The sequence below is a fragment of the Pongo pygmaeus genome, chromosome X, assembly GCF_028885625.2.
Source record: "Pongo pygmaeus isolate AG05252 chromosome X, NHGRI_mPonPyg2-v2.0_pri, whole genome shotgun sequence".
NCBI classification, from domain to species: Eukaryota; Metazoa; Chordata; class Mammalia; order Primates; family Hominidae; genus Pongo; species Pongo pygmaeus.
In genome coordinates, this window is record NC_072396.2 from 31,866,928 (window position 1) to 31,890,637 (window position 23,710).

Here is a 23,710-nt window from a genome sequence, read left to right on the forward strand (position 1 = left end):
CCTGAATGAAGAAGCCAGGTCTCAGACACTCCCTTAGATGTGCCGCCTTTTAAAAAGGACATCCTCTCTGTACTTCTGATGATCATCTTAATTTCCTATTTGAATAATGATTTTTTTGTTTGCTTCTGAAGTCATGAGAAGCAGTTAGCATTTATAAAGCTTTCAATGGTTGTCCAATTTGACTTAAAGGCCACGAGATGCTGATGTTAAACTTCCTACATTTATTTCTGGGTTCCTGTCTTATTAAAACACTAACATAACTCTCCATAGTGCAAGTTTTCATTCACAATGTCAGTCTATTGCTCTACAGGAAAAAAAAAAACTCTAGGTTAATTATATAAAAGGTGATAGCATCAAAGAACAGAACACTGTGCCTATTATGCTCTCATTGTGCAAAAATGGGCATATTTTTATGTGTATGTTTGTATATGCAAAAATATTTACAGAAGCAAACAAAAACTATACTGTTAATTGTCTCTAGGAAGTAAAATTAGGGGATTGATACCAAGAGTGGTTGGAGACTTACTTTTCAATACTATCCTCTTACAATGTTTGATTTCTTAAAGTCATGTGCACATATTTTTAATGATTGAGTATTAAATCTATCTATCTTCTTTTCGAGATTTCTCTATCTGTGATTTCTTCCAAATTCTTGGCTTCACCCACTGTCTTTCAGGAGAGTACTACCGTACAATGGAAAAACTAGTGGGTAGAGAAGAAAACTTGATGGCCTCTATTTATGTCTTTGCTGTAAAATAACAGTAATAATGATTATCACTTATTAGGTGCTTACCCTATGTTTGCAATAAATAACATAAATTCTCATATAATTACCTTCAACTGTGATATCATTATCTCAATCCCAGTTTATAAATAAGGAAACCAAAGGCCTAAGAAGTAAAATTCAAATCTATTTGACCCTAAAGCCCTTCCTCTTCATCACTATGGTCTCCTAGTAAGCTTGGGCAAGTAACCTTAACTTTCCTAAGCTTCATTTTTTTTTTTTTTTCATTTTTAAAGGGAACAATAATAGTACCTATTCCTAGGGCTGTTGCAAAACTAAAAGAGATGGTGTATCTCAAAAGCTCCAAAGAGGAGATATATCTTGGATATATACTTGCTCAGTAAAAGTTAGGAACCTTTCTCTGCCCCTGTACTTGTTATAAAGTATAATAAAAGTGCAAGTAATATTTTTATCATGCTGTTGACTATAAACTCTGTCTTCGGTTCCCCTTTTCAAATGGCTTTAGAGTATTTCCTCTTCAAAATGCCACTGTCCCCTCTCAGGAAGAAAGTATAGCTGAGGGGCTAAATCACTGGTTTAGGAGTTAAAAGTACATGTAAATCCCTGCTTTGCAATGTGAGAAAATTACCTATTTTCTCTGAGCCTCATCTGCACAATGGAGATACAGATATCTTTTACAGGGTTTTTGAAAGGATTAATGAGAAATATATGCTTATGGTATGGAAGCACATACATTTATATGAGCCACCAAAAATAAATTTTTGTAAGAAGACAAATTGTAAATAAACCCATAAGTATGTAGTTCAATCAAATTCATATCTATTCCCTATTGCTCCACTCAGTTTGCAATTTCCTCTTTTCTTCAATGGTATCACCATTCTCTGTGTCACCACGCCTTCAAATTTTGAAGACATATAACTCCCTTTTTCTTTAAAATCTGTCCAATCTGTGATTACATTCCAGCAATTCTACCTTGGTAAGAAAAACCTCTGGAGTCATGTTCCCTTTTCCTTCCCCCATTGCTATCCTAAGACCCTCATCATGTCAATTACCTCAAAACAAAACGAAATAATCTCCCCCTCTCTAACTGTCCTTACACTCACCCACCAAATTCCTATTCCAAAACACAGAAGACGGACTTCATTATCTCTCTTTTCTGAAGATTTAACAATGTTTTTCCCATTGCCAATCAAATGCAATGTAAATTTCTCACTCTATAATTTAAGGCACTTAGTTCACCCCAGTGGCACTGAATCAGATTTCCCTTTTAAAAATCTGGAGTGGCCAGGCGCGGTGGCTCATTCTTGTAATCCCAGCACTTTGGGAAGCCGAGATGGGCAGATGGCTTGAGCTCAAGATTTGAGAACAGCCTGGACAACATGGCAAAACCCTGTCTCTACCAAAAATACAAAAAATTAGCCAGGTATGGTGGTGTGTGCCTATAGTCCCAGCTGCCTGGGGAGCTGAGGCAGGAGAATCACTTGAGCCCAGGAGGTTGTGGCAGCACCACTGCACTCCAGCCTGGGTGACAAAGTGAGACCCTGTCTCAAAAAGCAAAAAAAAAAAAAAAAAAATTCTGGAGTAGATTCTCAGAGAACAATGTCTTCACTGACTCACAAACAAGCCAGTCTTTCATACCTTTGTTTATGCTGCTACACTATCTGGAATATCTTAGCCCTACATTTTACTTTACCTGAGTATTACAAAATTCCTTCCTAGAGCAATGTTTTTTTCCACTCTCCAAACAACTCTCCCTATTATTCTAATTAATACTGCTCTTCCTACCTATATAAGGTACCGTACATTTGACCTTAATCTTATTTAAGTTGGTGTACACAGTCTTGTAACATTTATTAACTGTTTTATTATTTCCCAATTTTATTTCCCCCAAAACACAGTAAGGTCTTTTGTGAAGCTGACATAGGCTTTTTTCAAAGGATTTCTTACACAACAGGTAGAAAGATAGCAGGCAACAATAAGGTGTGTGTGTGTGTGTGTGTGTGTGTGTGTGTGTGTGTTATAAATTTGAATGTATAAGCCTTCGGTCATCCCAACCTAAGACATTTAAAGTAACCTTGAAAAGCAAAATGGGTATACGTTGGCATTAATAAACGATACCACTAGCAATAAGAGAAGATAAAATAATATGGTTGTCATTTGGGTTCTACAGACAGAAAGGACTTAGAATAATGTAAGTGCTCCACCACTGGCCACAGGTAGACCTGGTACCATCTCCTTCACTCTCACAGTCAAGGACTTCTATCACATCATGAGGTCCGCTGCATGTCCTGAGTCACACCAGCTTGGGCAATGAACAGGGATCATGCCTTATACATCTGTGCGTTCTGTTACCCAGAGAAAGGTTTTGAACCTTCTAAGTACTCCATATTTATCGGGGGAAAAAAATCAATGCCTCACAGAAAACTGTAAATGTAAACTGACCATATCTATGGTATACGTGAGTCTTCCTCACCCAAGAGGCAGGAAGCAATCTTCCTTTTCTATTAATAACTGAATAGCCTTTTATTAGGAGAGCCACTGTAATTTAGGGCTCTGCATATATTAAAAAATTGTGAAAAAACAGGAGTTGGTATAGAGAATAAAATTTAATTTAATGGGTAGATAATAGATCCACTAAGGATGGATAAAGGGATAAGGCTTATTTAGCTGAAAAAAAAATTAAACTGTACAGTATTTATGTAACCAGGAGGCTGTTACCAACTAGAGCCCGTCAACATAACACACAAAAAAGTGTGTATTATATCAGAAAGGTTTGGAAGAGTTGTGTTGGGTTAACTTCGTTTTGTTTTCACATTACTCAAAAAAGAAGAAAAACACCCAGCAGATATTTAAAAGAAAACATTTGTGGTCACTAGAAATAAAAAATACACAAATATTAACAATGAGATGGTTTAATTTTCCTTGCTACAATAGCAAAAGTAAAAACAATACTCCATGCTGGGAAGGACATGGTTAGATTGGCACTTTGAAGTATTATGAGTGTAAATGGCTACAGCCTTTTGAGAAAGTTTCAGGCAGTGCATTCCAAGAAGCTTAGAAACATTAACACCATTCGACTCAGTGATTCCACTTACATGAATCAAATGTAGAAAGGTGTTATGCATAAAGGTGTTCCTCAAAGTCTTACGTGGAACGGTAGAAAAATTGGAAACGACTATGGAAATAAGTATCAGCTCCATATTCTTTCATTGCATCTTGGCCAGAAAATGTAACTGAAGTAAGAGGCTACAAGCCTTAACTGACAGTTAGAAGCAAGAACCTTGAAAAGAACATGGGAACTGTACACACAAATGTCTTGAGAAGATAAAACAGTCTGCTAGCCATTCTACCTGGAGAGATAAGTTAAAAGTAACTAAATATTTACATATCAGTTATTATGAAAATTAAAACTTACAGAAACCCATCATACAGTTGAGTTTCTGTATAAAATTGCTTGCTAAGTAGGGCAAAGCTGTTCCTGTAATTCAGAAAGTTTACAAAGATACTTGCCTTGTCACCTTGACACCATACGTATTTGGTAAAGAAAATTTTATCCATTAAGATATTTGTGGTAGAAAACTATTGATTTAAATTCATAGCTATATTTTTCGTAGGATAAATGTTACTTATCAACTTTCTGATAACTGACTGTCTGTTTTTGACCACACTGACTTTATTCTGTAACATCACTTATACATAAGTAGCTTGTTGGACAGAAGGTATTATAACACTTTACTTGGCTTTCTTCTCAGAAGCTTGTTAGTAATAAGCCTCCAGATTCTTAAAGATTTCCTTCCATAAATTCAACACGAATTTGACTTTTCTTTGTCACAATTTTCAAAAATTGGGAAATTTTTTTTTACAAAAGTGGTACCCCAATAAAATGCAACTAGCAAAAAATAACATCTCTGAGGAACTAAGAATAAGAGAAGACTTATGATATTAGTGAATAAAGTAGGATACAACACTTTAAACATTATATTATCTCAAACAACTACATAAAAATGCATAGGAAAGAAGACCGGAAGCAATCTTTTAAAATGTAAATAGTGGCTATTTCTGGGTACTGAGATGTGAGGTGATTTTCATTTTGTTTTTGCACTTCATCTTCTAAAATTTCTAGAATGAACATACATGTTTTAATGTTCAATAAAAGTAAGATCATAAAAACTTCTATACCCTCAGTAAACCTTTTTCTCCTTGATATTTTTAGCCTGTTGCCCTGAAGTTTGAAAATGCATGGCACGCTCTTAAATGTTTACTGAAGCAGGAAACCGATGAATGAAAGAGGCCATCGGCACATCAAATTGTGTTCAGTGTTTCCTTTCTTTGTCATATAAATTCTGAATCCATATTGACACTTTTTAAGGGTCTTATTTCTCCTTAATTATCAATTAATTATTCCTTTTAGGGCAAAATTAATTCCAGAACAGCAGTTCACTTGGTTTTGCTAAGATAACAAATTGCCAATAAAATCTACAACTTAATTGATATTCCCTATTTTAATTACTTTGAGGCTTTATCTTCTACTTTCTGGAAAGAACTCCATCTCTCCAGAGTTCCATCTTGCCAGTTTAATAATCCGCCTTAGAAAACCCTCATCTGTATCTTTCCATCTTCTTGAGTGGTATTCGTTTTCCTCCCGAGCAAAATCACTCTCCCTTGCTCTACGGTGCTTCATTCAATGAACAATTATTTTTTCAGAGGCTACCATGCACCAGGCACTGGTGACAAAGATGAGGAAGACAGTTCCTGCTTTAAAGAGGCTCATTACAGGCTCATCTCATTAAATTGCACTTTGCTGTATTGCCCTTTGTGAAAACTGCATTGTTTACAAACTGAAGGTTTGTGGCAATCCTGTGTTGAGCATGTCGATGGACATTTTTCCAGCAGCATGTGCTCACTTTGGGTCTGTGTCTCGTTTTAAAAATTCCCTCAATATTTCAAATTTGTCATTATTTTTATATCTATTATGGTGAACCGTGATCAGTAATCTTTGATGTTATTACTGAAATTGTTTTGGGGTGCAACTAACCACACCCACGTAAGATGGCAAACTAAATTGATCAATGTCACATGTGTTCTGACTGCTCCACCGACCAGCTGTTCCCCCATCTCTTTCCCTCTTCTCTGGCCTTCCTGTTCTGAGACACAACAATATTAAAATCAGGGTAATTAATAACCCTACAATGGCCTCTAAGTGTTCAAGGGAAGAAAGAGCCATACCTCTCTCACTTTACATCAGAAGCTATTAATGATTGAGCTTAGTGAGGAAAGCATGTTGAAAGATGAGACAGACTGAAAGCTAGGCCTCTTATGCCAAACAGCCAAGTTGTGAATGCAAAGGAAAAGTTAATGAAGGAAATTAAAAGTACTACCCTGCGAGCACACAAATGATAAGAAAGTAAAACAGCCTTATTGCTGATATGGAGAAAGTTTGAGTGCTCTGAATAGAAGATCAAACTAGCCACAACATTTCTTTAAGCCAAAGCCTAATCCAGAGCAAAACCTTAACTCCCTTCAATTCTATGAAGGCTAAAAGAGATGAGGAAGCTGCAGAAGAAAAGTTGGAAGCTAGCAGAGCTTGCTTCAAGAAGCTTAAGGAAACAAGACATATCCATAACATTAAGGTGCAAGATGAAGCAGCAAGCATTGATGCAGAAGCTGCAGCCAAGTTTTCCAGATTAAGCTAAGATCATGGATGAAGGTGGCTACAATGAACAATAGATTTTCAACATAGATGAAACAGCCTTCTATTTAAAGATGACACTATCTAGGATTTTCATAGCTCTAGAGGAGAAAGCAATGACTGCCTTCAAAGCTTCAATGGACACGCTGACTCTCTTAGTAGGGCCTAATGCAGCTGGTGACTAAGTTGAAGCCAGTGCTCACCTACTATTCTGAAATCACAGGGCCCTTAAGAATTATGTGAAATCAGGCCGGGTGCGGTGGCTCATGCCTGTAATCCCAGCACTTTGGGAGGCTGAGGTGGGCGGATCACGAGGTCAGCAGTTGGAGACCAGCCTGGCCAACATGGTGAAACCTCGTCTCTATTAAAAATACAAAAATTAGCCGGGTGTGGTGGCGGACGCCTGTTATCCCAGCTACTCAGGAGGCTGAGGCAGGAGAATTGCTTGAACCCGGGAGGCGGAGGTTGCAGTGAGCCAAGATCGTACCACTGCACTCCAGCCTGGGTGACAGAGCAAGACTCTGTCTTGGAAGGGAAAAAAAAAAAAAAAAGGAATTATGTGAAATCTACTCTGCCTGTGCTCTATAAATGGAAAAACAAAGCTTGGATGACAGCGTATCTGTTTACAGCATGGTTTACTGAATATTTCAAGCTCACTGTAAGACCTAGTGTTCAAAAAAAGTTTCCTTTCAAAATATAACTGCTTTTTTAAATTTTATTTTATTATTATTATACTTTAAGTTTTAGGGTACATGTGCACAATGTGCAGGTTAGTTACATATGTATACATGTGCCATGCTGGTGTGCTGCACCCATTAACTCGTCATTTAGCATTAGGTATATCTCCTAAAGCTATCCCTCCCCCCTCCCCCCACCCCACAACAGTCCCCAGAGTGTGATGTTCCCCTTCCTGTGTCCATGTGTTCTCGTTGTTCAATTCCCACCTATGAGTGAGAATATGTGGTGTTTGGTTTTTTGTCCTTGCGATAGTTTACTGAGAATGATGGTTTCCAATTTCATCCATGTCCCTACAAAGGACATGAACTCATCATTTTTTATGGCTGCATAGTATTCCATGGTGTATATTTGCCACATTTTCTTAATCCAGTCTATCATTGTTGGACATTTGGGTTGCTTGTGACAGAAGGCTGTTTTCACAAGCCTTACTTTCATCTGTGTGTGCTAGAGCCATATGCACCCACACACACAAATCATTTCGTTTAATCATCCAATACTGCAAAAATGGAGGAATTAACTCCATTCAACAGAAAAGCGAGTTGAGATCAAAGAAACGGTGTTTTGGCTAAGGTTACGCAGTCAAGCAGTCAGAGATGAGTCCAGATCTATAGGTGCAAAGCACATTTCACAACTGTAGTGTTTCAAAGGAACAGGAGATGCACTTAGAAACTCTTGTTAAGAGAGGGGTTTCACTGATAACAAACTCAAGATGAGCCCCAAAGATAGCATGGCGTCCATTAACAGCTTAATTCTGGGTTATATGAAAAGGAAAAACAAAAAAAAACTATCAGTCAATTACACTCTGTACCACTCTGCATATAAGTGAAGTTTAATTTTAGACTCTGAGTTTTAAGAGGACCTTGATAAAATGGGTAGTCATTACCAAGGGCAACATTCCAACTGAACAAAAGAATAAACTTTCTAGCCATTAGAGCTTTTAAAAACTGAACTGAATTGCTTTAGGAATACAAGCATTTCTCCCACTGCACCGGTGGATATAAGGATATAATGTTCTCCTTTAATTATAAAACACTGTGGGTTTTGATCCAATCACCAACTCTCTTTAATTTAAACTGCTAAAAGCAAAATAACTTATTAAAACTATAGAGCTCCTAATATATATATATATATACATATATATATAGCTGCTCACTGACAATGCACCTTGTCACCCAAAAGCTTGGATGGAGATGTACAAAGAGATTCACGTTTTCATGCCCGCTTACACAACATCCATTCTGTAGCCCAAGGATTAAGAGAAAATTTTGACTTTCAACTCTTATTAGTTGAGAAATATTTTGTAAGGCTATAGCTTGCCATAGACAGTGATTCCTCTGATGGATCTGGGCAGAGTAAATGGAAAATCTCTGGAAGTCAGGTGCGGTGGCTCATGCCTGTAATCCCAGCACTTTGGGAGGCTGCGGCAGGTGGATCATGAGGTCAGGAGTTTGAGACCAGCCTGGCCAACATGATGAAACCCCGTCTCTACCAAAAATACAAAAATTAGCCGGGCGTAGTGGCACACACCTGTAGTCCCAGCTACTCGGGAAGCTGAGGCAGAAGAATCACTTGAACCCAGGAAGGCAGAGGTTGCAGTGAGCCTAGATTATGCCACTGCACTCCAGCCTGGACAACAGAGCAAGACTGTGTCTCAAAAAAAAAAAAAAAAATCTCTGGAAGTGATTCTTGATGCCATTAAGAACATTTGTGATCGATAGGAAGTCATCAAAATACCAACATTACCAGGAGTTTGGAAGTTGATTCCAACCCTCATGGATGACTGTCAGGGGTTCAAGACTTCAGTGGAGGATGTAACTGCAGATGTAGTGAAAACAGGAAGAAAACTGAAATCACAAGTGGAGCGTGAAGATGTGGCTGAATTGCTACAATTTCATGATCAAACTTTAATGGATAGGGAGTTGCTACTTATGGATGAGCTAAGTAAGTGGTTTCATGAGATAGTATCACATTCTACAGAGAAATCTTTCACAAAAGGAAGAGTCAACTGAGTGGCAGTCTTCACTGTTGTCTTATTTTAAGAAATTGCCACAGCCACTCCAACCTTCAGCAACCACCATGCTGAGCAGCCATCAACATCGAGGCAAGACCCTCCACCAGCAAAAGGATTATTAGTGGCTGAAGGCTCAGGTGATTGTTAGTTTTTTTTTTAGCAATAATGTATTTTAAATTAAGGTATGTACGTTGTTTTTTAAGACATAATGCTGTTGCACACTTACTAGACTACATTATAGAGTAAACATAACTTATATGTACTAGAAAACCAAAACATTTGTGTGACTTACTTTATTGTGATATTTGCTTTATTGAAGTGTTCTGGAACTGAACCTGCAAAATCTCCAAGGTATGTCTGTATTTAGTCTTGAGAGTCATGAGCATAAACAATTGTAAACGTTGCAAGTACTTTCATCAAATGCATGGAAGCTTATCCTTAAGTGTTTGGACTTCTCCGCAGATGATTTGTTTTAATTGCTACCTCCTCTCCTTTAAGATGAGTTTCCTTTGAACCCAGGGTGTCCTTCTGGTATCTTATCTATGTCACCTCAAACTCCTATGAAAGCTTTTTAGTTTTTTTTATGTTTCTTGTTCCCGAAATATCTGCATAGAGGGTTGGTTGCCTTACTGTCCATGGGATCTCCTGTACTTCAATCATTTGCTTGTTGGTTTTTGATACTTTCTCTGCCTTTTCTCTGCTCTGCTGTTTATTGCTGTACATTTTCCTGCTCCCTTACCTATTGGCTTCCAAGTAAGTTTGGCCAATAGGAGTCACTGGCAGAAGCCTAGAGGGCAGGTGGAAAGGAGAAGCCGGGCCTACTTCCTTTTTCGTTCTACCTCCAGCAATAGGTCTGGCTAACTGTGTCTCCTTCCTGGCCCCAGTTCCCTCGGAGCCCCTCCCTCATTGGTCCCAGCCGGCCAATGGTTCCAACTCCACCTTGATGCCCACGACATCTGGGGCTCTGGTGATACCACCTCTTGTCATTGTCCCTCCAGCCCTAGGTATAACAGAAACTTCATGCCGTGTGTGTGGCTTCTTGAGTAACCAATTTCCCGCATTAAATTCCCTTTGTTTGAAATAACTAGAGGGTTTATGTTTTCTGACTAGGCAGACCCTGATTGATACATCTCCCAAATCAAAAACCTTAGTATAAAAACCTTCGACATACCATATAAGGCTTTTCACAGTTTTAGCCCTCCTCATCTCTACAGCCATTCTGTGATACCTCCACTACCATAGACTAGTACCGCCATCATTTATTAGATATTTATGCTCTTTTTTGAGACAGAGTCCCACTCTGTTGCCCAGGCTGAAGTGCAGTGGCGTGATCTTGGCTCACTGCAACCCGTGCCTCCCGGGTTCAAGCAATTCTCCTGCCTCAGCTTCCTGAGTATCTGGTACTACAGGCACACGCCGCCACTTCCGGCTTTTTTTAATTTTTATTTTAGTAGAGATGGGGTTTCACCGTGTTGCCCAGGCTGGTCTCAAACTCCTGACCTCAGGTGATCCACCTGCCTTGGCCTCCCAAGTGTAGTCTTTTTTATCCTGAATGATATATTGTTTTAGAATTGGGGTAGGGCAAACAACACAGTAGCAAATGTATTATTCTAATTTGCATGTCAAATTAAAGTAAGTGTATGCTTTCCAAAAGTTAGGCTAAATTGTGATCAGGTGATCTTTATCACCTTAGTTAAGAAGTAAAATATTTCAGAAAAATTAAGTGGCTCCTTGAGTGTCAAATGTGAAGACCTAAACCTGAGTGTCTCTCATTATCTGAATTCTTCATATCTAAATTCAGGAACCCAATAGATTATTAAATAAGGAGAGACACTGGTATATGATAATAATAACTAATAATAATAATGCATATCACTATTAATAGCAATTATAATTCCTTGAGCAGTTACTACATCAGACATTCTGTCATCTTACATATGTCATCTCTAATCCTCACAACACAAGTCTCATCATAACTACTTAATACATCACATAACTGAGGTTCCAAATTATTAGTGGCTTCCTTCTTCCTTTTTGACCACAGAGAACTGGTGACAGAATCAGAATTTAAATCCAGCCTCAAAGTCAATGAACAATTTTGATGCTACAAAACATTGCCTCCAAACCTAAACTCATAAAGTGACAATAGGAAAGTCACAGTATAATCAATTAGTTCCCCACTGAATGCACCCCATAAAGAGTGGACATATCATAGTTTATATTCTAGATAAAAACAAACCTGTATTTTAAATTTATCACGTTATATACATCATATTTAATTATAGGGGGTGGGAGAGACATTAAACTAGGCAGCAGTGGCTCTGCCACTTAATCTCTGGTTCCTTCCTGTAACACAATGATTTCTATGCTTTGTCTTCTAAAATAATTGCTAAGGCGAGCTACCAAGTGGGAAAGAAGATAGATCCCTCCTCTGCCTGAACTTGACTCAACTGGCAAAACATTAAACCATATCAATAACATTGTCAGGTGTTCCTGTTTGGTTAATTATCCTCCCCCGACCTGAGTCACTTGATTTGAGTTTACATTTATACTTTCAAAAATTAAGTGCTCTAGAACAGTGCTACTCAAAATATGGTCTTTCACAAGCATAGATATGGACAGTGTGTTAAGTAACTTCTATAGCAATTTGACATTGCCATGACATCCAAATTCATGATCAATGCATTCATCTCGTGGAGCAGGGTACAGACGAGGTCGAGGGTTATTGAGCTTGACTGTTGAGTTACATGTGGTGTGAATGCATTACTTGTCAGTTTCATTAGAATCACCTAAAAATCTGTGATGTGTAGTATGTAAAAAACCACCACCGTGGCTGGGTGCGGTGGTTCACGCCTGTACTCCCAGCAGTTTGGGAGGCGGAGGCTGGCGGATCATGAGGTCAAGAGATCGAGACCATCCTAGCCAACATGGTGAAACCCCATCTCTACTAAAAATGCAAAAATTAGCTGGGTGTGGTGGTACGCACCTGTAATCCCAGATACTCGGGAGGCTGAGGCAGGAAAATCGCTTGAACCCAGGAGGCAGAGGTTGCAGTGAGCTAAAATCGCACCACTGCACTCCAGCCTGGCAACAGAGCGAGACCCTGTCTCAAAAAAACAAAAAAACCCACCACCAACAAAAACCCGGCCCTTCACCAGTTTGAGAAGCACTGCTCTTAAGTGATAGCTTCTTTTTTTCCCCTAAGACATGGTCTTGCTATATTGCCCAGGCTGGACTCAAATTCCTGGGCTCAAGGGATCCTCCTGCCTCAGCCTCTGGAGGCGCTGGGACTACAGGTGCATGCCACCATGCCTGGCCTTAAAGTGATAGCCTCTTTACAGACCAAGAAAGTAAAATATTAAAAACAATCACTTTCTTACCAAAATTAATGCTTGGTAAAGAAATCTGTATGTAAATATGTCAATATAAGCAACATTTGTCTCCGTTATATAAGCTTCTATTTATGAGGGGGTGTAATGACTTTCCTGGAGTTATGCAAGCGATGAACACTTTGTGGAATAGCAAATTTTGAAACATTCTCACAGAATATCACCAATTCATAAATAAGCTAATGATTCATCCACTATGTCATAAGAGAGACTTTCAGAATATTTTTAGGTCATTTTATTACTACCGTAGAGGGTACAGACTTTAAAAACTCTCTTATCTATTTTATGTGAGTGTTCTGACTGTTCTGAATCTCTTTCCAGCAAAATTGCAGCTCCCAAGAGACATACAGAGGTAATCAGACTTGTGGGCTTAAAAAAGAAATATTGGAAATGTCTGAATAAGAGCAGACACGTTTTTAGATGCCTTTATTCTGTGTGCAAAAATCATCTTCTGCAGATCCAGCTACATAAAATTGTACACATCCAGCACTTTTCTTCTAGCTGCAGGTGTAACCTTAATGTTCCTCTTATTTAGATCAGTAAACTACAATTTGGCAGCTCTTTTAAAACTGTAAACCAGTCAAAGTCTAAGGAACAATTCTTTTTGAGTTTCCTTCTGAAATAAGCTTTGAGAGATGCAATTCAGAAATATCTATTTATTTATGTTCTTCAATTAGAAGCTTTAAATCAAGTTATTTGAACAAGAAAAAATATTATAATATTTAGAACAGTCCATTAAAATGCCATAAATTTTGATTTGGAAATTACATTTCTATTTTACAAATGGGGAAAGTCAATGGATTCTAATCAAAGTTGAAAGAGCAGATTATCTTTCTTTTTTCTTTTATAAGCTGAACAGTAAAGGGAGAACATTTATAACAGCCTTAATAACAAATTTGAGTAAATATCCTGTGCTAATTTTGTCAGCTAGGGAATAAAGAATGTCATATGGATTCCAGTTTAATTATGCTGATAAAGCAGTTTTATAAATCATGCTAAGAGTAATGGATGTTCCTTTGAGAATAGAGAACTCAGAGTTCGTAAAATGTGTGTTCTGGACTTGGTTCCTTATCTTCTACCACAGTGAGTATAAATCAAATCAAGTCTTGAGTCTCAGTCTGCTCAAGTCCAAATGGAAAGAAGGGAAAAGTTGCCCCATCCACCAATATGGTAGCATTATTTCCCAAATCAAAAACTGGAAGGATACTCAAAGGGATGACAGGACAAAAAATCTGAAACTGAAATTGATAGAAAATCCAGGTCATATGCCAGCTAATCTACAGCTGTGTGAGGATTAAATATGGTTATTTCTGAAAACTCTTCGCCATTGTAAAGTGCTACACAAATAAAGTACAATTATTACAAATATGATTATAGGCCAGGAGCAGTGGCTCACGCCTGTAATCTCAGCACTTTGGGAGGCCGAGGCGGGTGGATGGATCATGAGGTCAAGAGATCGAGACCATCCTGGCCAACATGGTGAAACCCCGTCTCTACTAAAAATACAAAAATTAGCTGAGCGTGGTGGCGGGAGGCTGCTGAGGCAGGAGAATCCCTTGAACACGGGAGGTGGAGGTTGCAGTGAGATGAGATCGTGCAACGGCACTCCAGCCTGGCGCCAGAGTGAGACTCCGTCTCAAAAAAAAAAATTTTTTTTAATTAATAAATATGATTATCCTATTATTCATATCCTTTAGGTTGGTGGTGACAAAGAGGAACTGGGGGTTTAGGGCTGACAACATTCATACAACCAAGCTTTACTCTAGCCAGGAGTTAAAACAAAACCAGTCATTTAATGATGAAAGATCACTGGCCAACAGGACATATAAGAAAATGAAGACCAATAGAAAGCAAGGGACTTGCCCGAGGTCACACCAAAGCGGGCATCTGAATCTAGATATCCTTTCCAGTTCAAAGCGTTATGGCAGTAAAAAGTCAAAAGGCAGAGGTTTTAACACTGAGCAATATGTTAAGGAACTAGAAGCAAGAGCCAAGGAAAGCTAAATATTGAGTAGCTTAGTGGAGAACAGTTTAGTTCACAAAATATGCAGAGAAAAGCATTAGGACAAGCTCCTAATGCAAAAGGAAGGAATTCATAGTCATTCAGAATCCTGCAGTTCCTAACCCAAGAGCATCCTCAGGAGGGGAATACTTAATGGAATGTAGAAAGCCTATCAAAAGAGGAGAATTAACAAATAACTACAATATCCCTTCCTCTTGGGCAAGCTGAGGAAAGAGGTACAAGGATTTTGATAGCAGTGTTTTTAACTCTCTTGCAAATTGCTGATTTATAATGATACTGATGTATCTTTAAAAAGCTTTTAGCCCCGTTGACTTAACTAGGATTTAACTAGTTCTCCTAACTAGAACTGCTGAAGAATCACACCCCTAACCTCAGGCCCAGCAGACCCTAAAATTAAACCCTCATTTTAACATTCTGAAGCTCTCTGCAAACCACAGACATGAAGCTAAGGGCCACGTGCTGATAGACTGCCTTCAAATCTTATGGTTTTTAAAGACCACTTTTCCTAAGAATTCCAAAAACACTCAGAAGTCCATTTTTGAACATTGAGAGCTTTTGCATCATTCAGGTGAGCATCATGCTGGATAGTAGGATCCAAAAATTGGGCAACAGATTAAAAAGGGCTAGATCCTTCTGAAGAATGCTATAACTTAAGAAAAGGAAAACCAGTACCCCTTGAGAAAAAACTTGTGGTTAAAAGGGCTTCAATGAAGGAAAAGGAAATTGGAATAAGTAACATCAGAACATATGGTGCATCTAGATTTTAATAAACTGCTTGAAATAAAATCAGCTTTCTGAAGTGCAGTGATTCTCTCTTCACATTATCCTATTTTTACCTACATGTCTCCTTCATAAACTGGTCTTCTTGTACTATACTGACAGTATCACAAATGCAAAAAAACTCACATTGTAATTTAAAAAGGAACCATTGGGGAACCACATATTTTATTGTATTTATAATTAAGAGACCCCCCCCCCCGCCCAATAAGACAGGCTAAGAAAAAATGTTTTTAAACAGGGTTTCATTCTGTTGCCCAGGCTGGAGTGCAGTGATGTAACCTCGGCTCACTGCAGTCTCAACCTCCCGGGCTCAAGCAACCCTCCCACCTCAGCCTCCTGAGTATCTGGGACTACAGGCACATGCCACCATGCTTGGCTAATTTTTGTATTTTTTGTAGAGATGGGGAGATGGGGTTTCACCATGTTGCCCAGGCTGGTCTTGAACTCCTGAGCTCAAGTGATCTGCTCGCCTCGGCCTCCAAAAGTGCTAGGATTACAAATGTGAGCCACTGTGCCCAGCCTAAATTCTACTCTGTTGGTCAGTATATCTGTCCATATGTAAATACTCTCTTGATTACTTAAGTTTGTAATTGGAAATTGTGAGGCCAGGTGCAGTGGCTCACCCTTGGAATCTCAGAGCTGTGGGAGGATCGCTTGAGCCCAAGAGTTTGAGACCAGCCTGGGCAACATGGTGAGACCTCCATCTCTACAAAAAATTTAAAAAAAGATTAGCCAGGCACGGTGGCACACGGCTATAGTCCCAGCTACTTGGAAGGCTGAGGTGGGAGGGTCACTTGAGCCTGGGTGTTCAAAGCTGCAGTGAGCCATGATCAGGCCACTGCACTCCAGTCTATGTGACAGAGCAAGATGCTGTCAAAAACAAACAAACAAACAAACAAAACACCCAATAAAAGTATCTTTAAGCAGCATATATTATGTGTGTGGGGGCAGGGTGAGCTTTTTAAAAAATATTTTCTTAAAATTTCAGTAATGAACTTAGGGACCTAGACATAAATTGTGAGAAAAGGATAGGCTTTTAACCACATAACTGCACTTCATGTAAATCAATATTATATTAGTATTTCAAAATAAATTCCAGAGCATATTACTATCTAACATCTACTGATTTTGTAAATGCTTTCTGGAGCCTTGAAGAGCTCAGAGTTTTAAATCACCAAGCTAACCTATTGGAACAGTCTTTCCATTACATTTGTAAAAATGCTAATAGAAATCTAAAATTCACCTCATGAATCAAACATATTATTACTTCTAGGGAGTGACGAAGAATGTGCCCTCTCAATAACAAATGGATGAACCAGAGGAGTCTAATGGGAAATATCTCAAGAGCCTCTCTATTTGACAACAGCTTGCCTCACTCAGCCTGTAAGACACGGATGGGTGGCATGATCTTCTCCTGTTGTTTGTTTTCTCAGAATGTACATTTTAAAACATAGGAATGATTACACTTTTAGAAATCCACTTGTCTGCAGAGTTAGTTGAAAGGTACCTCTTGAAAAATAATGATCACAGCAAGTTTAGAAACAGCCTGCCCCACCCTCAGCCCAAAGTAAAAGAAAAACAAAATTCTTAGACACTTGTCCAATATCCTCACTTTTTTTTTTTTTTTTTTTTTTTTTGAGATGGAGTTTCACTCTTGTTGCCCAGGAGGGAGTGCAACAGCGCCATCTCAGCTCATTGCATCCTCCGCCTCCTGGGTTCAAGTGATTCTCCAGCCTCGGCCTCTTGAGTAGCTGGGATTACAGGCATGTGCCACCACGCCTGGCTAATTTTTTGTTTTTTTAGTAAAGATGGGGTTTCATCATGTTAGCCAGGAAGGTCTTGATCTCCTGACTCAGGTGATCTGCCCGCCTCGACCTCCCAAAGTTCTGGAATTACAGGCGTGAGCCACCGTGCCCAGCCCCAATATCCTCACATTTTAAAGATAAAGCACCAAGGTCTACAAAAAATAGACATGAGACACTTGGTCTCTTAGATCCCACTTACTCCACTACTATTCTCTACTAGCATTCTATGACTATTGGGGATAGTCACAGACAAATGCTGAAAGAAAACTGATTTCCAGTTGCTTTTAGTGATTTCTTCCCTGTGAAAATCCAAGAGAATGCTTTTGTCAAACCATTAATGTGATGTAAAAAATTTTCCGGGGACTCAAATTCCTAATGACTGTTCAGTCATCATAGTGAACCTTTAAATTATTTCTTTGCTATGTCTTGCTTTGTTTGTGTAGGACTCTGGCAATATTTTCTCTCAATTTTTTGTGTAGGTACACAGCCGAAAAATGAGGGAAACACAATATTTCTAACACTTGATGGAAACCTCCTCTGCAAAGCCATTTTAGATCTGTTGGAAATAATCTGAAATTAATTATCTTATGTAGTTTTTTATCTATTTTTTAATCAAAAAAGTTCTATTTTCTCTACCACTAAAATGTCTACATCTGCATTTTTCACGACTGGACATACAGACTAAAAATACATGAGATGATCTCTTTGAGTTTAAGGTTACCTGACAAAGTCCATGAGAATCAGGGTAAGTATAAATTATCTACATATATGTGGGGCGTGTGTGTGTGTGTGTGTGTGTGTGTGTGTATGTGTGTGTGTATGTGGCTACTGCTGCTTTTCTGTCAGAAGTTCTCATTAGTTAATGAATTGTAGCTATAGAGACACTAAGTAAGAAATGGAATGGGGGTATTGACGAAGAAACTTTTTTACCAAACATCTAATTGTAAATAATATAAATTCATTGTAGAAAATCAGTGGAAAAGGAATGAAAAAGAAAACCACCTAGAATGTATTAGAGAGCTCCAATGGTAATATCTCAAGCAATATTATAGCTTTTCATCAGTAAATACTTGCTACTTTTTCAGTTCTAACAAAATGTTTTCAGCTTCTAATCCTATTGTGTTCAAACCCTGGGTGCAGGGGAACACCTGAATGCTTTTGAGGGCAAGGCAGGTAACATAAACATGTGTTGAACAGGCTGCTTGGGAACTTTGGCAAATTAGAGAATGGAAATCTCCTTAGAAGTGGGTGTCTCTAGGAACGTGTAACCTACCATGCATACTGTAGTAGCTTCCACAGTAGAGTACGTCTGGAGTGGGGGTACAGAGGGAAAAAGCAACATCTTGATATTTTCAGCACCTCACCAGAGACATGAGGTTCAGGTTCGATTAGGAGAGGGGGCTAGATGTGGTCTCAAACATTTGACACGCCAGACCACAACACCATTTCTGCTTTCAAGGTACCTTTCATGAACTGACTGTGGTTGAAGGCTTCCGACCATTTCATCCAGCTCAAAGAGCAATTTGGACCTAAAGGGATACCTCTTGAAGAAGAAAAATATAAACTAGTAAGTAAAAGCTAAAAATCAATGAAAAGTTTCTTTTCAGTATTTTATGCTTATGTTTCGACTTTGAAACACTATAATTTTGGAGAGGGGGAAAGGCAGTGCTGGTAGTTAATCTTATATGGGATCTCAAGGATGTAGGCAGGCTGGGCACGGTGGCTTACGCCTGTAACTGTAATCCTAACAATTTGGGAGGCCAAGGTGGGAGGATCACCTGAGGTCAGGAGTTCGAGACCAGCCTAGCCAACATGGCAAAACCCCGTCCCTAGTAAAAATACAAAAATTAGCTGGGCATGGTGGCGGGTGCCTAGTAATCCCAGCTACTTGGGAGGCTGAAGCAGGAGAATCGCTTCATCCTGGGGAGGCGGAGGTTGCCGTGAGCCAAGATCCTGCCACTGCATTCCAGCCTGGGTGACAGAGTGAGACTCTGTCTCAAAATACAAACAAACAAAAAAGGATGTAGCCATACAACAATCATTCTATGTGTGCCAGGCAACAGTGAAAGGAGTGCCCACTGTTTAGGAACCCACCATACCATTTCCAGAAATACCACTCAAGTAACTTACCATTCATAGGTAAAACTATCAATTCCTATATACGTGTAGCAGGTATGTAGTAACCAACATAAATATACTCTACCTAGTAAATAAAATCAATGAGAACAGTGAAAGTACTAACAGAAAACTGAGGACAAATCCAGGTGTAGCCCCACATAGCTGTGTAGCCCTGATCAATTCCTCCCTGAGCCTGGCTTCGCTGTCCTGTGAAATGTGGATGTTGATACCATCCACCATGCAGGTTGGTTGCTGGCACGTCCCATGTGGAAAACATACAATAGGCCCGCAATAAATGGGAGATGTTATCTGATGAATCACCACTTGGATAAAAGCCCAACGAATGTTTGATTGTTACAAAACTATTGGAAATATTAACTCTGAAAGGTGAAAAGCAAATTTCAACACTTAGTTCACTTGCAAATGGTTTGTTATTGGGCTAGCAAGAAACAGAATTTCAAAGGGGGCTGGAATTGATCACACACTTACGATGACTTCCTTTTATTATATAAAAATTATACCTGAAAGTTGATTTCATAAAAGAGAAACTTTGCAATAAATGAGTTCTAAAATCCCCTGCAACTGTAAAATTCTGTTATCATTCAAAATTGAGTGATGTCACAAGCCCAATGTCACAAGCCATGAGAGATTATCAGTTTTGAGTTTATCACCACATCTAAACTATGGAGAAAATTTTAGAAATATAATGATTAAATGTATATTTAATTTGTATTAAAGGAGCAAACATGTATTCATTGATAGTCCATAATTAGCTTTTCATCAAACGTGTTTGCAATTTCTCATTACAGAGTAATTGAAAGTGGTAGAGAATACTATACAACAAAATGGAAATATGGCCATGGTAATACATCACTTTCCGGTGGAAAAAAAAAAAAAGCAAGCTATAAGACAGAATGATTCAACTTCTATAAAAATATATGTATAGAAAGACATTTTTGAAGATCCTAGATTATTAAACAGCAGCTAACTCTAAGAAGTGGGGTTATGAATGATTTGTCTCTTCTTTATTGTTAGCCTGTCTATATTTTTAAACTTAAAAAATATGAATAGGTATTAATTCTATAATAATAATGATTTTAAAATAAGACTGAATTAAAATATTACAACTAGAAACTACTGTAATTAGCGTAGGAAATGTTGGAAGTGGGCTAAATCTGTGTAAACCACAGGTTATGATCAGGAGGCCCACAGACAAATTTAAATTAGCTCTTTGTGGACAGATTTCTAGTTTTTCTCTTGTACAATCAGGGGTCTTGGGAGTACTGGGATAGAAAGACCAGCTTGCTCAGGACAGCTGCTGCCCACTTCAGATGAAGCCTTTTCATTCTCTCATTTGCCAAAAGATAAGCATTCACGTTTTCCACCTGTGGTATAAACAGTCCACAATTATAAGCCAAAAACATTCCGTAGGGGCTGGAAATGTAGCACTTGAAAATGAGCTGATCCCAATTTTATTTAAAATTTTAAACGTTTACACACTTATAACCAGACTGAAATGACATATTACTCGAAATGTATTGGATCTCTCTGGCTAGTATAAGTGACTTTGTTTTTCCTTTTTCAAGTTTTTTATTTACATTTTTCAGGTTTTCTAGAAGAAATTTAATCGTGTATAATTAGAAAAATGTTTAATAAAACCATTTTTTGGCTAATATCTCTTCTCTAGACCTTGGTGTCTCTATAGCTGCAATTCATTTTGTGAGAATCTATGACAACAAAAGCAGTAATAGCTATGTACCCCCTGACACACGCACACCCCACTTACATATACCTACACAGAATTTATGTTTAAGTACCCTGATTCCCACGGTGTTCATCACATAACCCTAAATCCAAAGAGATCGCCTTATGTGTTTGTCTATCAACATATCCATTCACAGAAATGCAGGCTTGAAAAAGTAGAAAAGACATGACGTTTTTCTATTAAAAAAATATATAAAAACACAGCCTGGGCAACATAGTGAGACCCATCTCTACAAAAATAAATAAAAATAAATTTTAAAAATGAGCTGGGTGTGGTGGTGCATTCCTGTAGTTCCAGCTACTCAGGAGGCTGAGGCAGAAGAACCGCATGAGCCCAGGGGTTCGAGGCTGCCATAAGCTATAACCGCACCACTGCACTCCAGCCTGGGAGACAGAGCAAGACCCTGCCCCAAAACAACACCCAAAACAAGCTGCAACTTAAGATAATTCATTTCAGAATATTCCTTGTAGATCTAAAACGACAAACCAGACATCTGGACATTTGTCCAGTGTAAAAAGACTGGTGTTTTCAAACCCTTATTTGTATGCACTGTACTTATTCAAAAAAATTCAAGTTATGAGGGGAAAGAAAACACAACTGTCAGGCTCTTACATAAACACAAAACAAGCCATACTAAAGAAATCATTTAAGTGTTCACATTAATGACCCGCCAGGCCTTAGGAATTGTGAGCACCGGAAAGACGGCAGAAAATTCCTTTACACAACATTTGTGGTTTGGCAAAAGGGTTGTCTTGGTTTCACACGGAAGAAATCAATAAGCACCTGAAACAGTTCTCTGTCTTCGTGGGAAGAAAAAAAAAAAATAGCCGTAAATTGCAATGTTTTTCCATCATTTTAGGCACCAAAGAAAACTACAAAGACCTTTAGGCCCTCTCAGGTATATTGAATTTTTTAGGAATCAATCAACTTCTAAAACTTGTTTTTAAGGAACCTCTGAAAAAAAGAAAGCTGATTGTCAGTTTTGGATAGGAAGGTGCCACTGCTTTCACCCTGGAAACAATCTAGTGATGTATTTATATAGCAAGTAACTTTCACACTGCAAACTACTGCAAACTACTTTCACACTGCAAACTATCCTAAAAGTCACCTGTCATTTAACTTGGAGGAAACATGGCCATGTCCTTACCTAAAGACTGGTAGAGCTCTGTCATTTTGGGATGGTCCCAGCAAGTTGTTTGAGTCTCGTGGCTAAAACACAAAACATAAATAAAGACTTTAGCATTTACAATGAGTAGTCAAGAAAACAGGAAAAAAGAAAACAACAATAACAACAACATGATTTGCTTTTGAACCATTCGGAATCTTTATTTCAAAGCACTTCCATAGTGTATTGAAGAAATGTTTATCTTACAAGCAGAAAGGCCCCTTTCTGCTTTGTTTCCAAAGGGAAAAGCAATATAAACATTATTCGGTTCCAGAATTTGTTTCTTCTTTGCACCCACAAATTGATTGCGCTTCAGTTATGATAAATTGACCTTGTTATGTGATCAATAATCGACTAGCAGGATTTCTTCACCTATCCAATGTGGAACACTACAGAAAGGACACCGACAACTGATGATTATTCAACTCTGTCAAAGAGATATCGGACAATAAATATAAATCATCCCACTTCTCATTTGCTTTCACTGCCCCTGACATTTTTCCATTACTCTTTCCTCTACATATACAGATCTCATATCCATGATACCTGTATTTCATTTCAGCTTAAGGTAGATCTACTGCCTGACTAATATATCATAACTTCCTTCTTCCCATTACTTTCAGAGTGTTTTTTCTTTAAACTCAGTACGCTATACACCACTACACCTCTTCCTATATTTACTTGGGCCTGAATGAAGCATTCACAGCTGTCTTCCATTTCTTGAAGTGTGGTTGCTGGCTATCAGCTCCTGCCACAAAAAGAACAAAACACCTTTGTTCCTCATTCAATTACACGAATAAACCCTGGAGAAATAACTACATATACTTTTCCTTACTTTGGCCCATCTACATAAATCACCATAGCGTCGTATTTCCAGTTTTCAAGGATTGCATGACAGGCTTTGATACACAGTAAAATGCAGTTTTGAATGATATTTGGGTACTCATATGCAGAGCCTATTCATAAACTTTTGGGGGGAAGGGGAGGGAAGGAAAAAAGAGAAATCGCTTAAATTGAGGCATTTCCAGAGGACCAGAAAGTACAGGGGCCTCACACAAAAAGAGGAGTCTGGAGAGGCAACAATGTCAAATGGCCTTAGCGTATGTTTTGAATTTTAGGGCTCTGTGCCCTGCTGGCGGTGAAATTTAAAGCAAGCCTGCCTACCTTGGAGGGTTAAAGGATTAGTTGAAATAGGTAAGTGACCGGCACCATTTGGTGCTCAATATGTGGTCGCTTTTCGTATCATGTGCCCCTCAAATTGTCATCTATTAAAAGCAAATCTGTTATTAGTTGATTACAATATAGATGTGGATCCAACTGTAGTTAAGTCAATCAAGGCGAAGAAAGACCCTTCCTAGAGAGCAAAACCAACACACTACATGTTATCACCTATGTTTAAAAAAAATAAGTTAAAACAACCATTTAAGTTGGTTTAAGAAATGGAATACAATCATAAACCTCATAAAGACATATGGAAATCAC

At 38.4% G+C, this 23,710-nt stretch overlaps 1 protein-coding gene across 9 annotated transcripts in view; it reads right to left on the reverse strand.

The window, feature by feature from the left end:
• DMD (dystrophin) overlaps window positions 1–23,710 on the reverse strand; it is a 2,105,574-nt gene that overhangs the window by 119,532 nt on the left and 1,962,332 nt on the right. For all 9 annotated transcript variants that reach the window (XM_054470954.2, XM_063660502.1, XM_054470953.2 and 6 more), the window contains one exon: window positions 22,211–22,272. In XM_054470954.2, coding sequence (XP_054326929.1) covers window positions 22,211–22,272 — 62 coding nt within the window. The remainder of the gene's footprint in view (window positions 1–22,210; window positions 22,273–23,710) is intronic.